The 17,630-nt window shown below is 60.8% G+C and overlaps 1 protein-coding gene across 3 annotated transcripts; it reads right to left on the minus strand.

Moving 5' to 3' along the window:
• Positions 1 to 537: 537 nt before the first annotated feature.
• On the minus strand, positions 538 to 17,359 carry LOC135312745 (uridine-cytidine kinase-like 1). Of its 3 annotated transcripts, none has more exons than XM_064448462.1 (14): positions 15,725 to 17,359; positions 15,395 to 15,501; positions 14,911 to 15,036; positions 14,225 to 14,296; positions 13,726 to 13,915; positions 13,557 to 13,618; positions 13,024 to 13,040; positions 12,133 to 12,231; positions 2,810 to 2,903; positions 2,636 to 2,698; positions 2,287 to 2,409; positions 2,102 to 2,209; positions 1,858 to 2,014; positions 538 to 1,690 (listed from the first exon to the last, which is right to left on the minus strand). In XM_064448462.1, the coding sequence occupies exons 1-14, from the start codon at positions 15,990 to 15,992 to the stop codon at positions 1,617 to 1,619; spliced, it is 1,560 nt and encodes a 519-aa protein (XP_064304532.1). In that variant the 5' UTR covers positions 15,993 to 17,359; the 3' UTR covers positions 538 to 1,616. The 3 variants fall into 3 exon arrangements, with proteins under 3 accessions (XP_064304532.1, XP_064304531.1, XP_064304530.1); XM_064448461.1 differs by having other exon boundaries at positions 2,117 to 2,209; positions 14,866 to 15,036; XM_064448460.1 differs by having other exon boundaries at positions 14,866 to 15,036; positions 15,725 to 17,358.
• Between the last annotated feature and the right edge of the window lie 271 nt (positions 17,360 to 17,630).

Below are 17,630 nucleotides of genomic sequence, written 5' to 3' on the forward strand. Positions count from 1 at the left end.
GCACACGGTGGCACCCCCGTAACACCCCCCCGGCGCACGGTGGCACCCCCGTAACACGCCCCCAGCACACGGTGGCACCCCCGTAACACGCCCCCGGCACACGGTGGGCACCCCCGTAACACCCCCCCGGCGCACGGTGGCACCCCCGTAACACCCCCCGGCACACGGTGGCACCCCCGTAACACCCCCCGGCACACGGTGGGCACCCCCGTAACACCCCCCGGCACACGGTGGCACCCCCGTAACACGCCCCGGCACACGGTGGGCACCCCCGTAACACCCCCCGGCACACGGTGGGCACCCCTGTAACACCCCCCGGCACACGGTGGCACCCCCGTAACACCCCCCCGGCACACGGTGGCACCCCCACTGCACAACCCCACACGCACGGTGACAGCCCTCTCACTCGCCCCAGCACCCACAGGATGCGGTGACACCCCGTGACAACCCCCGCGCACGGTGCCAGCCCCACGCTTGGGCATCGGTGCCACCCCACGTGCCCAGCCCCGGCTCAGGCAGGAGGCGGCAGGCAGCAGCCCGGGGGTCACGCTGCTCCTTTATTGGGGTACAAAATGAAGGCAGCTGGGGCAGCGGGGAGAGGGCAGCGCCCCAGGGCTGGGGGCACAGCGGAGCCTCTTCAGCCAGCAAAGCGGGGGCAGGGGCCAGGCCCAGGACCCCCAGGCAGACAGACCCAGCGCCGGAGCCGTTCCCGCTCAGGGATGAGAGGCCACTGCTGCCCTTCCAAAGAAGAACCTGAGCAACACGGGCAGCGGCGGCTGGGCAGACCCCGGCCCCGCCAGCCTCCCTCGCCGCCCTGGATGCTGGGCATGGAGGAGCCCGCGGGCCGCGCTGGTCCCTGGGCCAGCCCCACAGAGCTGGACAGCCCTGGCGGCCCAGGGGCTGGGATGGCGGCGACAGAGTGTTTGAATATCAAACCCTCCCGCCGGCGTGGGGGCCAAAGGCAGCCCCTGCCCTCCCGGCGCCGGCGGCCAGCCCAGAGCCCGCACGGGGCCTGGCCGGGGCGGGGAGGGGATGGAGTGTCAGATCGGTGGGGACAAGGTGGTTCCTTGAGGAGATCCCCAATCCCTGATGTTTTTCAAGTAGCTGGCCTGCCCCACTGGAGAGCCAGGTGGGCAGCTGCTCAAAATAAATACAAACAAATAAATACAGATTCCAGCAAGGGAGCCTGCCTGGCGCCCAGCCAGGGCCCAGAGGAAGCCTTGAGGGCACCAGACCCCGTCCCCCTCCTTCCCAGGGAAGAGGGTGACTGGCCCCTCAAGCACAGGCCACAGGAGACCACCCCTCCCTCCTGCAGGCACAGGCGGCCCAGGGTGCAGAGGCAGGTCTCGGGGGGCGAGGAACACCCTCATGTTCCACAGGACATGCCACCCCTCCCTCCTCGGAGGGGAAGATCGATCCCACAAGGGGCCACTCCTGCGGGGTGGAGGGAGAGGCTGGCAGCAAGGGGCTCGTCCTGCGGCCAGGAGAGCCGGGGGCTGGCGGGGCCATGCTGTGGGTGGGTGGGCACAGGCTGGCAGCTCGAAGCCCCTCCTGGGGGCAGAGGCAGGTGGCCGGCCCCATGGCCAGCCCAGCTGGTGGCCCAGTGGCCAGCCAGCTCAGCAGTCCATGCCATCGCTCTCACACCAGGCAGAGGAGCCATCAGTGCCGAAGTATCTGTCCCCAAAGTTACCTGAAGGATGAAGGGACAGAGTGAGGTGACGGCAGCCCTGGCCCCATTGCACTTCCCCCCGCCAAGGCTCCAGGGCTCCCTCAGCATGGCCAGAGGGCATCCCACTGCTGGGGGAAGGCGCTGGGTGCCCAGCCTGCAGGGCACAGCACACCCTTGCCCACCCTCACCGATGCCTGGGATGATGTGGAACTCCTCGTTGATCCTCTTGTCCACAGCAGTGGTGATGATGCGGACACGGGGAAAGGCATAGGCCACGGAGTGCACCCCCATCTCTGCCATCAGCAGCGACAGCAGGAAGATCCTGTCCTCTTGCACGTCGTGATCCTGCAGCACGCACAGTCGTGAGAGCCCGGCCAGCACCAGGAGGTCTGCACGCCCCTGCCCCACACCCCGCCGCCCCCGGGCCCTCACCAGCAGGACACGCACTGCCATCATGGCTGCAGCTCCTGTGGACACGGTGCTGTCCATGAGGATGACGTAGTCCTCGCTGATTTCCTTGGGAAGGCGCAGGTAGTGGAGCTGAGGAGGAAAGGAGAGGTGGTCACCCATCCCACGGTGCTGGGGGGCTCTGGGCCAGGGCAGCGGGTGCTGCTCACCTCGGGCTCCCCCGTGTCGTGGTTGGTCTGGATCAGGATCTTGCCCAGGCGGATGTCCTTGCACACAGCAGTGAGGGCCTGCTCCATGGTCTCCCCTGCACGCAGGATGGACACACCTGTGATCTGCAGAAGGGACAAGAACACGTCTGCCTGGTGCTGCACAGGGGAAGCAGCCACTCTGGTGAGCTCCTGAGGCTCTGGCGCCACGGGAGCGGGGAACAAGCCCTGCCGAGCAGCTCGCCTGCACAGGAACAGACCCCAGGAGCCACCAGGTTTTCCCAGACCATGCCAACCCGAGGTGGGGCAGCTGCATGCTCGTGAGGAGAAAGGGGCCAGGACAACATCTCACCCTCTGCCTGTGGAACCGCTTTCCTTCGTATGTTGTCCCCTGGGGCGTCTCCACAGTGACCGACTGCAGAAAGGGGAGGAGAAGGCAGTGCGGACGAAGCCGGGCCCCTGCATGGCCCGGGGGCTCAGGAAGGGGAGATGTGGCCACGGCCACACCCAAGGAGCGGTCACTCACCTTCAGTGGCAGGAAGGAGAGGGCATGTTCAATCAACAGCCTCATCAGGCGCTTGGAGTAGAAGATGAATTCATCCCTAGTTGTGTCCTTGTTCCTATTGAGGGAGGACACTCACGTGAGACAAGCAGAGCCCCTGCTCCACCCTTGCAGATGGCGAACGGGGCTCCAGAGGAAGGCTGGCACGAACAGAGAGCAGTCCCTGGGAACCTGGAAGCTCTCGGGGAGGAGACACAGTTAGTAATCACTGATGTTTCAGGGGTTGCTGAAGACCAAGGGTGTTGTCTAGAAAGGACCACATGGTCAAGAAACGTGCGCAGTTCCCCTTCCCCTGGAAGGTGGACACAAAGCCTGCAGCAGATCACACAGATCAGATAAAGTGAAAGATTGCCATGTGATGCTGCTCAGTCCTCTTTGGGACACGGGACAGTTCAGAGCTGACTCTGCATGGCGGGATAGCTAGACTAGCAAAGTGAATACAGCTAACAGAAAAAAGGGGGGGATAAATGAGCATAACACGAGCGGCCTGGTATATAGATGTACATCCTGACCCTGAACAGGGATGAGGCAGGTGCCTGAGGCAGCATTACTTGCTCTGAGCACGACCTCTAATCGCTGCTGAATCTCTGCTGAGGATTTGCAGGGCTGGAGATTTAGGCCTTAAATGCTGACTATGTGGAAAGAGCCAGGAGGAAAACGGAGGGCGGGAACAGCAGATTGTCAGGCAGCACCATCGGTTCTCGGGGCAACAGAAACTCCGGAGGAAGCGGCAAGTGCTTTGCATGGGCCCTGTCAGGGGAGCACAAGGCAGAAACGGACCACAGCACAGCAGGACAGGCAGCTCTGGGAGCCCCTCAGCATGGAGGAGACCAGACTGCACCATGGCCAAGAGCAGCTGGGTTACCTGACACTGGCAATGGGAAGGCATCTGACATGTTCTCAACTCCTCTCCGTTTATGTACCAAATTAGAGGTAAACTACTGCCAGGAACCAGACAGATTTTGAAATACCTGGCGTTATCTCATCACAACACTGAAGTGCTGAGGACCGCAAGAAATAAAATAAATAGAAAACAGAATAAAACCACAATGGGATTGCAACTGACAGGAAACCTCCCCTTTTCCCTCGGAGGAGTAAAGCCAACTCTGTGTGCACATGCGCTAATCCCAGTGCTGGGGCAGAGGGGGAAAGAGGCTGGCTTTTCTTATCGGGAGCAGTTTGACCATCAAGCATGCACACACACGTTGTAGTCTAACTCATCCATCGCACAAAAGAAACCACTGCACAAAACCTCGCATTTCCTGCAGCACACGGTTCTCAAAGCACAGTAACACGAGCCTGTGCAGCACTTCACTTACAGGCAGGCTTGTCCTGGTGCCGTGTTACTCCGAGGGTACCTGCAGGGGAGCAGAACAGCTCCTCCACCAGCACTGTCAGTGCCAGGTGCCTGAAGGCAAAGTACCTACAGCAAGGGGTCACGCAGCAGGAAGAGGAGGAGAATCTGAGATTTGCTTGTCATTTAAAACATGACCATAAAGAATCCAACAATGTCCATCTATACCTCTCGCAGTCTGTGGCTGCTTTGGCAAAAGAGTAAGTAGCAGGTTGTAACGTAAGTGCCGTTTGACTGGAGAACTGTCAAGAACAAGCTCCTGGCTCCCTGGCTGAACAATAGCCACGAGGCAGCCTGACACCAAAGGACTGTGCTTAATAAGATGCAGCTGAAATCTGTTTTCTCTTCTGTGACCTGTCTCTAATGCAGCGCAGCCTGCATATACCCCTGGTGTTTTCTGGAGAACGTAAGGAACAAAGGAACCCTACAGACATTTGCCAGTTTCCAGATGGAAGAGGTGGAACTGGCAACGGTCCAGATGAGGCAGAAGGATATTGAATATTTTTACTCTGTATTTTAAGACATAATCTGCCACTTCTCACATCTCACCACGATGACAGACAGCCCAGCCAACAGTGCTCAGGAGAAGGATAAACAGACTGTACTATACCAAGATATTTTTGCAGCCAGACCTGGGTAGCTCTCACCCAGGAGCTCTGCAATGACCACAAAACCCAACGAACACGGACATTTCCAACAAGCCTGGGGAGAGCGGGGCACTCCCAGAGAAGTCAGAAAATCAGTTCTGGTCTGGAAGAAACAGGCACCCTGCCTACAGCCTTTCAGCGTGGGCTGTCGGCATACGTGCTCCCCCACGGGTGTGCTTCACCCACAAGCTCACCCACGGCAGCTCTGGAAGCACTGCCTGAGCTCCAGGTGCACAAGCCCGGCAGCAGCCCTGCCTCCACAGGCAGTCTCTCCCAGCCAGCCGCCCCTGACAAGCCCCACACTGGCCCTGTTGGCCCCGGGGCCGCTCTGCCACAGATGGGGCAGTCAGCCGCCACGGCCAGCCCCTGACCTGCGTGGGACAGGCCCGTCGGTGCTCCCACAGAGGCAGGCTCCTCCGCAAGGCGTCCCAGGGATGGACGAGTACCCTCAGTCCCTGTGCTGCAAAGGCCCCAGCGTGCCTCCCTTTTCACAAAGAGGCGAAGACAACCAAGAAACCTCACCCCAGGGACAAGCAACCATCGATGACGCAAGGGCGAAGGGGTGCTGCAGGGGAGGGCAGCCCTGACATCCCCCGGCAGCAGCAGGGGCCCCTTCCCGCAGCGGTCAGAGAGCGGGACAGCTCCGGCCGTGCCCCCACGCCAAGAGCACTCCCAAAGGGGACACCCCTGTCCGCACACCAGGCACGTGCTCGGACCCTCGAGCATTGCGCAGGCGAAGCCCCAGGGCAGGCACAGCTCCAGGCGCTGCCCGCCTCCTCGGTGGAGGGGGCAGCTGAGCCGCGGGCAGCGTGCACACCCCCACAAGCCAGGAGCCCACAGCTGGGCACAGCAGCGCTGCAGCCAGCGGCTCCCAAGAACCTCCATCTCCCCAGCACTCTCAGCACGAGATGGCAGGAAAGCAGCGGGTGGCCTGACAGGGACCAGCGAGCTTCTGGCTGGGAGCCTGAACACGGTGTCAGCTCAGCTCATGAACAGGATTGTCTGTAGCTGAAAGCCAGCCATCGCATTCAGGCCCCCAGGAAACTTGAGCATGGACAGGTTTCATGTCTGAACCACCTTCCCTGGCGCTGCTAGCTTCTCGGCACACAGGGAGCACCTTGCCCTGCCCCTCACTGAAGCACCAACAGCCACACGCTTCTCAAGGGCAGCTCCAGCGCAGGACAACGTGTCCCGCCAAAGGACAAAGTCCAAAGGCTCAGGCCAGAGCAAACGTGCTAAGAGAGGCAGGTGACCCACGCCACCCACAGGCTGTGCCGCAGGGGATGTCCCAGAGCCTCTCCATGAGCGTGTGGGTGCCAAGATGCAAGCAGTGGAAAGAAACTGCCGTTCTCCTGCGGCAGAGAGATGCTTCAGGGCTGCTGGGAGGCAGAAAGGACTGTTCAGGCCCTGCAGAGTCCTGAGGGGTGGCACAAAATGTTCCTGTTGACTCTGGTGATCTGGACCCAATACCGAAGACTCTTACATAAGTCGGAAGATATGACCCATACCCTTATTACAGTGTCCATCTTCAACCTGATCATGAATAAAATAATTCAGCTACTTTACTGCAGGACTATTTTTCAGTTCAGTTTTCCCACCTCTCCACAGTAACAGAAAATCACTCTGGAAACCACTTCTCCCTGAGATGCCTAGCCTGAATTTGCCGTGACTATGCTCAGTGAGATGCTCATCTGCTGCCACAACACGATCTTCCAGGAGGGCCCTCAGAGACAGAAGGCTGAAACACAGAAGAGCCTCCAGTGTTGAACAACAGGGAAACAACGTCGGCCAGCAGCAGCCTGGCAAGCTGAGATCAACAGGCTGCCTCCAAGAGAGCCATGCTGGGAAAAGCAGGATGGAAAAAGGGAGCCTCGAGGGAAATCCTGGTTCGCAGCTCTCTGGTGCACCCACAGACGCCAGGTTTGGTGTGCCAAGGCACTCCAAAAGGCAGTCCTGGCGGGAGCACCAGCACTCCGTGAGCGCTGCTACTGCAGAGAGGGGCTGACAGCACCGCGGCAGCGCAGTGAACACGAGAGATCAGATTTGCCAAGACGGTAACTTCACATGCTGAGGTGCAGGAAGCTTGGCAAAAGGCGTGCGTTTGATGCTCTGCCAGCCTGGACCTCTCTAGGGAGCCCAGAATGTCAGCAGATAAGGAGCAGCACCTCTGGAGCAGAGGGAAGCCCAGAGGGTCGCACATGAGGACCGTTAATAGTTCCACACCATGCTGAAGTCACGCAGAAGCAAATGAGTGCTGCCAAGTATCACCTACAGGCACCAGAAATACAAGCTGCCTTGCTGAATACAGGAACTTTTTACCAGAAGAGTTCCTCAGCTTAGAGATCTTAGTAACAGCACTGCTTCAGCTTTCCTTGCTTTCTTGGGCTGCAGCAGGATTTGAGGGGGTGGCTGACAGGCCAAGTCAACGCCCCTCATAAACGTGGTATTTTTCAGTTACCATCTGGAAGAGGCAAAGTCCGCCTTCCCGCAGCCCTGACGCTCACACCAGCCGGCTCCAGAAGCACAGCGCCACTACAGTAACCCGAGATCAGCGGCGCTTCTGGACTCCAACCACAGCCTGCATGGGTTCGATCCCCTCCCGCCCCGGGGCAGCTGAACAAACTCCTAAGTCTAAGCAGATTAAGGTTATTAGACGCTTGTGGCATAAAAGCGGAGGCACAACAGGCCGTTCCCGGCAAGGCAAAAGGACACAGATTTCAAGGAGGAAGATGGGAACAGCAGCTACAGATGAGAGAGGATTCAGCCCATGGTGCTGCCCCTTCCGGACGAGGGCTGGCCAAACCTGGCCCTTGGCGCTGCTAACAGATCGGCCCAGGCTCATGTTTGCTGGCTCTCCCACGGGAGCGGGAGGAGCTGTAGGTAACAGGTCCGCGCCAGAGCCTGGGAACAGCAAGGCGAGACAGGGCGGGCTGCAGCACAAAGACTTGCATTCTTCTCTCCCTGCATAACCCCGGCTAACAGCAAACTGCTCCCTTGCAAGTAAACAACATTCAGCTTCCGGAGGTGCCGCTCCCCCAGGATCTCCCTTCGACCTTCATCTACCACTGAGCACACAGACGGCAGATGAGCTAGGGAAATCGGCTCAGGCTATGAAGAAGACACTGCCAGAGCACTGAAGCTCTTGCTGGAGGGACATAGTCATACCTGCTCCAAAGTTCCCTTAGCTGGACCTGAACTCAGAAATACTAGAAGTCCACAGCTTAGGGGCGAGGTACGGGGGCTTTGGACACTGGCACAGGCCTCTGCCCAGTGCACATAAGGTGCCACATCACCCGGCTTTTTACTGCTGTGAACTGCCTCGGGAGCCTGCGCTTCAACAGGGAGGAGTCACAGGAGGAGCCTGGAGAAGGAACACCTACAAGGTGTAATTCGACGAGGGGCACAGTGGCAGTAACTACTGCTAGTGATGGAACGAGAGGAAACGGCCCCAAGCTGCGTCAGGGGAGGGTTAGGTTGGGTATGAGGCAAAATGCCTTCCCTGCCAGAGGGGTCAGGGGTTGGCACAGGCTGCCCAGAGAGGTGGGGGAGTCACCATCCCTGGGGGGGTTCAAACACCATGCAGCCGTGGCACTGGGGGCCATGGTTTAGGAGGCCTGGGGGTGTTGGGTTGGGGTTGGACTTGGTGATCCTGGAGGTCTTTTCCAACCTTATTGATTCTGTGATTATGGTCTATGATTCTACGATTCTAAGAGTAAGAGCTGCAACAGAGTACATGTCGATGAGGAAAAGGAGGGTTCTCAAAGCCAGAGGAACCCACAAACATGCAGAGAGACCCTGCAGGAGCCAGCAGATCCCCAAGCGGGGCTGATGTGGTGGGGACATGGCCAGGAGCAACCACGGGAAATTCAAACAGCTCCAGGGAGCGCGAGCGACCAGGACGGGCAAACGGCACGGCAGTTCACGCAGGGAGAGCCCTGCCACCCGAAGCACAAGCTGTGACCCACTTCTAAGGAGCTGAGAACAGCAGGGGCCATGGTATCCACCCAGCAGAGCGGTGCCCCCACGGCCCCTCCAGCTGCAGGAGCTGACACAGCCACCCAGACAGAGCCTGCGAGGCACCACGCAGCCGCCCAGGCCCGGGCTGCAGGGCGAGCCTGAGTGTCGGGCCAGCACCTGGCCGCAGCACTGAGCTCGCCTGGGGGAGAGGCACCCAGGTAAAGGAGCTGCTCAGCCCGGGGACAGAGCTTCGGGAGGAGGTGTCCGGGCTGAGGAGCACCAGGGAGACAGAGAAGGAGGTTGACTGGTGAAATAGTACTCTACCATTCCTTTCTGAGAGGGACCTGCAGCAGCCACCCACAGCACAAGCACAAAGGGCCCTCTAGCCCCTCACCACCAGACGAAGGGCCCCCTAGCCCCTCACCACCAGACAGAAGGAGGTAACCCAGAAGACGGGGAGAATGGAAGCAGGTTACTGCTCGGGGCATCAGACGAATCCACTCTCAGCCTGCCTCACCTTCCGTGGTGCCCGTACACAACAGGTGTGAGGCCCTGGAGTTGGAAGGGCAGACGATGGATGATGGGGATCAAGGTCTTCCCAGGATGGAGCGGTCATCTAGGCAGCCTACCCCCTGCATCACAACCAGTCATGGTGAGAAAAAAAGAAGGGCAGTTGCCATAGGTGACTTCCTTCTGAGGGGAATGGGGGATCCGATATGCCGACCAGACCCAACCCACAGGGAGATCTGCTGCCTCCCTGGGGCCAGGAGGCAGGGCACTAGGAAACTCCCTAGCCTGCTGAGCTCCTCAGACTATTACCCACTATTGGTTCTCCACATTGGCAGAGAAGAGGTAGCAAGGAGAAGCCCAAAGGCTGTCAAAAGGGATCTCATCTCAGAGCCTTGGGATGGATGGTTGAAGGTTCAGGTGCTCAGGTAGTATTTTCCTTGATCCTCTTGGTATCAGGGAAGAATATTGCATGGAACAGGCAGGTCCAGCTGATCAACACGTGGCCCCAAGACGGCGTCATCAGCAGAATTTTGGCTTTCTCAATCACGGGATGGTATACTCAACACCAACCTGCTGACACCTGATGGGATTCAACTTTCTCAGAAGAGGAAAAGGGATTTTGCTCAGGAGCTAGAAGGGCTGATTGACAGGGCTTTAAACCAAATTGGAAGGGGGAAGGGTACGAAGCTAGTCAGCGATGAGCAATGGGTAGACTCAAAGCAGGAGCTGCGCGCTAGTGAGAGTCCTCAGCTTGCTGCACGTGGCGATGGGCACAAGGAGCCACGCTTGAAGTGTGTCTACACAGATGTGCGCAGCATGAGGAACAAGCAAGAGGAGCTGGAAGCCTTGGCCCAGCCCCAGAGATACGACACCGTTGCCGTAAGTGTAACCTGGTGGGATGAGCCCTGTGACTGCTGTGCCTCAACGGATGGTTACAGGCTCTTCAGGAGGGACAGGCAGGGCAGGCGAGGTGGGGGGTGGCACTGTATGTAGCGGCAGAGCTGGGATGCACGGAGCTTGCACCTGGCGACGGCACCGTTGAGGGTCTCTGAGTAAGGATGAAGGGACAGGCAAATAAAGCAGATGATGTTTGGGAGTGTGCTATAGGCCACCCAGCCAGGAGGATGACATCAATGAGTTAGATGTCTCTAAGCCACCACTTGTCCTTGTGGGGGACTTCAACTCACCAGATGTCAACTGGAAATACCACATGGCTGGGACAGACAGGTCCAGAAGGTTCCTAAACCATCTGGACAACAATTTCTTGGTACAGGTACTAAGGGAATTGACCAGAAAAGGTGCCTTCCTCGATTTGTTGCTTATTAACAGGAAGGGTCTCATGGGTGAAGTGGTTCTTGGTGGCTGCATTGGCCACAGCGACCATGAAACAGTCAAGTTTAAAATCTATGGTGACAGAGGAAAGCTGCCAGCAAGCCCCCAGCTCTGGGTACGAGGAGAGCAGATGTCAGGTTGCTCAGGGAACTGCTTAGGAAGGTCCCCTGGGAAAAAGCTTTTGAAGGTGCTGGGGTCCATCAGTGCTTGTCACTTTTTAAGTACCACCTCCTAAAAGCACAGAGGCAGGCAATCCCTAAGTGTAGGGAGTCAGGCAGGCGAGGCAAAAGGCCGACTTGGCTAAGCAGGGATATTCTAGAAATAAAGTGAAAAAAGAAAGTATATGGCCAGTGGAAGCAAGGTCAGGCAACATGGGAGGACTATAGGGATGCTGTTTGCCACTGCAGGAGGAAATACGTATGGACAAAGCTCAGTCAGAGTTGAAGCTGGCCAGTACTGTGACGGACAATAAGAAGGGCTTTTTTTACTACATTAATGGCAAAAGACAGGCCAGAAATAACATTGGCCCGTTGCTTGATGAGAACGGTCATCTCACAAGCAGGGACACAGACAAAAGCAGAGACATTTAATACTTTCTTCACCTCGGTCTTCAACACTGATGATGGGCTCTGGGGGTCCCATCTCTGGGCTACAGAACCATGCCTACTATGGGAGTGATAAACTCCTAATAAACCCTGAACTTCTGCAGCACTTGCTGCCCCAGCTAGATCCATGGTGTGAATCTGGGGTTGTCCTGTGCAGGGACAGGAGTTGGACTCAATGATCCTTGTGGGTCCCTTCCCACCCAAGACATTCTGATTCCATAAGGAGGTGCACAGGCTGCGCATTGTTACGACAAACCAACACATGGGCGCCAGTAGCCAGCCACAGCGTGAGCAGGCGCAGAAAAGCCCTGCTGAGCTCAGCATCCCCCTTCTGTTTTACAACCCAGTGACAGAAATGCACAGAGACGCTGCAAGTTTCTGCAACCGCAGTAACAAGGAACGTCCTAGTGGTCCCACGGGATTCAGCTCTTGACCCGACACTAATGCTACTGTCATCTGGAAAAAAGGAGCATCAGTAGGGAACGAAAAGAGCTGGTGAGCAGCAAAGTCATGGAAGCAGCACCCTGTCACCTTCTGTAAGCTGGCTCTAAAACCAAGTGCCTGAGGAGAGGGGCAGCAAGGGTACCTGACCCCATGCCACCAACTGCTAGGCCTGTGCTCCAGCTAAGGAAGAGCTAACCAGTCTCCCCTCATCGTAAGAAACAGCTGCCTGTGGCTCAAAAGTCATCCCAGGGCAGATGTGCCAAGATTTTGTTGCAAAAAAAAAAGTGTCTGTAGGCCAGAGCCAGCTCTGTTCAGCAGTTCTGCTCCAAGAAAACACCTACATCCGAAGCTCTAAAGGCAAGGAGGGAAAACTCACACCTGTGGAACAGCCCTTCTGTGATGGGGACAGAAGAAATCCTGAAGGAGGCAGGGACCTACCTGATGATGGTGTGCATGCCTCGCACCTGCGGCGTGTTCTCCAGGACGCTCAGCGTCTTCGGCAGGGGCTGCCCTTGGTGGGCAGAGGCCAGAGCTGCCCTGCAACAAGGAAGCAGTGACCAGAGCTGCACAGCACACGCGGACGGACCACCCTGCTGGAGCCCCTCAGAGTAGGACACGGCCCCCAAGTAAAAGAAGGATCCTCCCGGAGAACCCACTGCACAGGCTGGACACCAGAAAGCACATGGCCTTCCTGCCCTGATCCCTATGAAAGCCCCACATCTGGTGCCAGGTATGAGATCCCAAAGCAGTATCACCCCGTAAAACTGGGGCAAACCTCCCCCGACCACAAATCCAGCCGTCAGCTGCCCCTGCACCCACGAGCCTCCGCCAGCATCTGGGGAGCAGGAGCAGCAGCTCTGCATGTGCAAGACCTTGCTACGTATCCTGAGACAGGGCTGCCTGGGTTGCACTCAGGTACGAGGACTGTCCCACTGAGGCTGCCTACACAGTGTCCCAGAGAACAGGGAGGACCGTCCAGGGCACTTCTCCCACAGAAGGGAGCAGCCTGGGGCACTCCAGCATTCAGGGCAGGAACCATGCTCCAGAAAGGGGCAGGAGCAGCACAGGGAGCCAGTCGCACGAGTCAAGCATAGCTGCTGTGGGATGGGTTACACAGGAGCCTGAAGCCACAGCAAGACAACCCCGAAGGAGCTGCATGCAGGGCAGCCACCTCAGCAGTCGAGGAAGAGCAGCTACGCTCAGGCATCTCAGCAAAGCTTTGGCCAGCAGGGACAGGGAAGAGGCAGGACTTGGAGAACAGTGGGTGCTGGCAGCCTTCTACCCCCAGCCTAGGAACCAGCCCCCTGCGCTGGCAGGGTCCCCACATACCTGACGGTGATCTCACGCTGGGTGGTAGAGCAGAGTCATCCAGCGTGTAAAAGGGGAAGGAAAGGACACTCAGTCACTGCACTGGCCAGCCCCAGTCCAGCTCCTACACCTTCTCCTGGGGTTAAACCGAGAGCAGGGAAACCACCACTGGGCACAGCTGGGAGGCAAGGGCGGGCTGCTGGGTGCAGCCAGGGGCGAGGGAGGTGGGGGGATTAGAGAAGCTGAGATCAGAAGAGCTGACAGGGACCAAGGGGGACAGCAGGCGGACAAGGCCAGGCCAGATCACAAGTGCCAGGCATCACTGCCAGGGCGGGGGCTGTGCTCAGACCCATCTCAGTTTCCCCAGTTCCCACATCCCAGCTCGCTCTGCCCCGAGCGCTGTGCTAAGACCTTTTGTAAAGAGAGAGGGGACACCAAGAGCCTCTGGGTGCTCCAGGAGCACATGGCTGTGAGCAGCAACATCCTCCTCTCTGCATGCAGAACCCCCCTCCTCCTCACCCATGCTAGCAGCAATCAGTCAGCCCACGCCTCACCTTCTCCAGCTGGCTGTGCACATGCTGCACTATGAGGTCCAGGGCCACAAAGTTCTCCCCACCTGACAGGAGAGCGGAGAAGCTGGATGAGACACATGCTGACCCAACCCCACCCCCGGACACCTGCCCCGATGCTCAGGTCGGGTCTGGCACCACAAGGTGGTCTCACCCCTGGGCACCACGATGTCAGCGACCTGCATGGTGGGCTCGATGTACTGCTCGAAGGCTGGCTTCACAAACTTGTTGTATTGCTTGATGACACCCACGATGTCGCGCCCATGTTCCATGATGTCACGCTGCAGCCGTCGCACCAGCCGGATGTCAGAGTCCGTGTCCACAAACACTTTCATGTCCAGGAGCTGGAAAACTGGGAGGGGTGAGCACCCCCTATGCAGCCCCCCATCAGTCCTGCCTCAATTCCCCTTGCCCACAGCCCAGCCAGGTCTGACCCCCCTCAACGATGGCATCCAGCACTTCCTCCCCTGAAGCCTGCGACATGGAGGTGCTCTGCCAGCAAGCAGTGGGTGGCCTCTCCCTCCGCAGCCCCCGGCCATCACCCTGCCCCAGTGGCACCAAGGGCCAGAACAGTGCTCATCCCACCCGCAGCAGACCACTGTGTGCCTCCTCCCACGCCAAGATGGGCCACCAGCTGCATCACGCAGCGATACCTTCAGCAACTCCTTGTTTGCAAAAGCCAGTATCCCTTCAAACACGATGACGTTGGCCCCATACACTGTTTTCTGTGGGCAGATAAGAGCTGTACTCATCCTGCCCCCCTCATGCACGCTGCAGCAATGCCAACACTCGGCACAGACATCACCTTGACCCCTGACCCACACCCAGCTCTTGCCACCCATGGGCAGAACTCCCCATAACCATCCTACCTCACCCAACCTCTAAGGGCCCTTTTTCTCACCCCTGGACTCGATACCCCAGCCCCACACTGACCCAGAACCCAGAGCCTTGCTCCAGAGCCACAAACCTCTGCCCAACACCGTCCCCCAGCCCCCACCCTCCCAGCGCTCCTTCAGGCTCTGCACCGCTGCCTCTTCCCGAATGCTGCGCTGGTCCGTTTCCACGTCCATCTCCATGCCTCCATGCTCCCTCCCTGCCTCCACACCCCCAATCCCCCCGAGTGACCCTCCCACACCTGATGGCCCCCAGCCCCTCCCTCCCTTGCCCTCCCAGGCCCCACAGCCCCTACCACAGCCCCACAGGCATCCCCCCTATTCCTGGAGGCTCTCCCCGCAGTACCTGGCCCACCCGCCCTCCCTCCCGGGGCCTGGCCCGGCTGCCCTGCGACACCCACCCACTCGCGGCGGCGGCTGTGCGTGGTGAAGTCGTAGACTGGCACCTTCACGCTCTTGCCCTTCTTGAGCTTGCGAAGGACGCTGATGAGCAGCTCGAAGTCAAAGGCGTCGGGGTGGTCAAAGTTGTAGTCGCTGCGGGCTGCCAGCGCCTGCTGTCCCTCGTCCAGCACCTGCAGGCCCCGTCACGGCTCAGCACCGCGCCGGGCCCCCGGCCCCGCAGGCCCCGTCACGGCTCAGCACCGCGCCGGGCCCCCGGCCCCGCAGGCCCCGTCACGGCTCAGCACCGCGCCGGGCCCCCGGCCCCGCAGGCCCCGTCACCGCTCAGCACCGCGCCGGGCCCCCGGCCCCGCAGGCCCCGTCACCGCTCAGCACCGCGCCGGGCCCCCGGCCCCGCAGGCCCCGTCACGGCTCAGCACCGCGCCGGGCCCCCGGCCCCGCAGGCCCCGTCACGGCTCAGCACCGCGCCGGGCCCCCGGCCCCGCAGGCCCCGTCACCGCTCAGCACCGCGCCGGGCCCCCGGACCCTCACCTTGTAGAAGGACTCCATGGAGAGCAGCACGACCCAGGGCACGTCCAGCGCCTCTATGATCCGCGTCGCCACCGTCGTCTTGCCCGAGGCGTTGCCGCCGCACAGGCCTGGGGGCGAGCGGGTGGTGACACCGCGGCGGCCACCGCCCGGCCCCGGCCACATCATTTTGCCGGCTCCAGCCGCGGTCCCAGCCCCGGTCCCATCGCTTCCCCGGCCGTGGCTCCGGCCCGGCCCCCTCCCTTCCCCTTCCCCGGCCCCATCCCTCCCCCGGTCCCAGTCCCGGTCCCAGCCGCGGCCCCATCCCTCCCCCGGCCCCGGCCCGCCGCTCACCGATGACGAAGGCCTCGTCCACGGGCGCGCCGGTCTCGCTGTACCAGGGCGGCCGCCCGGCCGTGTAGATGGTCCGCTTGCTGGTGCGCAGCAGCGGCGGCTCCGGCTTGCACTGGCTGGCGGTTCGCCGCCGCGGGGACGGCGCCAGCGGCAGCCGGCTCAGCAGCGAGCCCAGCGGGCCGGGGCCGGGGCCGGGGCCGGGGCCGCGGTCGGGGCCCGCCGCGCCCCACGCGCCGCGCCGCTCCCCCGCGCCCGCCGCCGCCGCCATCTCCCCGCGCCACCGCGGGACGGGCCGCAGGGGCTGCCGGGATGGGCCGCGGCCCCGCCCCGCGCCCCACGCGAGCCCCGCGCCGCGGGCGGCGGCGCCTCGGGCTGCGGGGGCGGGTCCCGCTGGTCCCCGCGGGCGCCCGCCCGGGACCGCGGCCGGAGTCTGCAGGGCCGGAGACCCCACCGCCTCCCCGGGCAGCCTGTGCCCGTGTCGGCCTCACGCCGAGGAGTGTGTCCCGGTGTCCGGAGGGACCCTCCCGTGGCCCGGTTTGTGCCCGTGGCCTCTGGTGCTGGCACTGGGCACCACTGGGAGAGCCTGGCTCTGTCCCCTTGACACGGGTTCGATCCCCCTGAGCCCTCCCTGCGCCAGGCTGAGCAGCCCCAGCTCCCTCAGCCTCTCCCCACAGCACAGATGCTCCAGTCCCTCCCCATCGTGGTGGCCCCTCGCTGGGCTCTCCCCAGCCTGTCCATGTCCCTCCTGTACTGGGGAGCCCAGGGGTGGCCTCACCAGCGCTGAGCAGAGGGGAAGATCCCCTCCCTCCACCTGCTGGGAGCTCTCCTCGTGCAGCCCCGGGCGCCATTCGCCGCCTTTGCAGCAAGGGCACGTTGGTGGCTCATGGTCAACTTGGTGTCCACCAGGACCCCCGGGGCCTCTTCTGCTGAGCTGCTTTCCAACTGGGCGGCCCCCAGCACGTACTGGTGCTACGGGGTTGTTCCTCCCCAGGGGCAGGACTTTGCACTTCCCCTTGCGGAGCTTCATGGGGTTCCTGTCAGCCCCTTTCTCTAGCCTGTCCAGACCCTTCTGCACTACAGAGCAGCACGACCCTCTGGCGTACAGCTGCTCCCCCAGCTTGTGTCATCTGCAGACTCGCTGAGGGTACACTCTGCCCCACCCTCCAGATCATGGATGAAGATGTTAAACAAGACTGAACCCCGTACTAAACCCCAAGGTACCCTGGTCGGTACTGGCCTTGTGCCCCTGATCAGCACCCTCTGGGCCTGGCCATGCAGCCCGTTTTCCAAGCACCTCTCTGCTCATCCAGCCCACACTTCAACAGCTTCTCTAGGAGGATCTTAGGGGACACTGAGGCACCGGTCTTGCCAAAGTCTGGGTAGGCAACATCTGCGGTGCTCCCCTGATCTACCAGGCCCGTTGCCTCATCACAGAAGGTGTTCAGGCTGGCCAAGCACAACCTCCCCTTGGGGAAGCCATGCTGACTCTCCTGAGAACTTTCGCATCCTTCGCATGCTTAGAAATGGTTCCCAGGATTGGATGTCCCATTGCCTTCCCAGGGACAGCGGTGAGGCAGACCCCCTCTACACCAGCTGTCCTCCCCATACCTAAACTGCCCCCCACGCCCAATCAGCCTCCCCCATCAGCCCCCCACGTACCAGTTAGCCAGGGCACCCCCCACTGCCCCGGCTCCCGGCACTCCTGGCAGAGGTGGTACCGCTGCACAGTGCCTTCCCTCGGCCCCGTGGGGCCTCGTGGCTCCGGTGCAGCGTCCCGCGGCCCCACGCAGCCTCGGCTGGAGAGGCTGGGTCACCCTCCCACTCTCCCTGTGCCCTTGGTTGGTGTCTCGGTGGGGCCGCGGGCGGGTCCGCCCCCCCGCTGACCCCGCCTTGCTGACCTCCCCCC

The sequence above is a fragment of the Phalacrocorax carbo genome, chromosome 3 (assembly GCF_963921805.1).
Source record: "Phalacrocorax carbo chromosome 3, bPhaCar2.1, whole genome shotgun sequence".
In the NCBI taxonomy this organism is placed as follows: Eukaryota; Metazoa; Chordata; class Aves; order Suliformes; family Phalacrocoracidae; genus Phalacrocorax; species Phalacrocorax carbo.

What these genes read in the sequence shown, in the direction of transcription:
- LOC135312745 (XM_064448460.1), bottom strand. Translation starts at nt 15,992, where the DNA reads ATGGCGGCGGCGGCGGGCGCGGGGGAGCGGCGCGGCGCGTGGGGCGCG. An exon ending in GGACGAGGCCTTCGTCATCG is followed by an intron (nt 15,502 to 15,724) that starts GTGAGCGGCGGG and finishes GCTCGCCCCCAG; the next exon opens with GCCTGTGCGGCGGCAACGCC. An exon ending in TGACATCGTGGTGCCCAGGG is followed by an intron (nt 13,619 to 13,725) that starts GTGAGACCACCT and finishes CTCTCCTGTCAG; the next exon opens with GTGGGGAGAACTTTGTGGCC.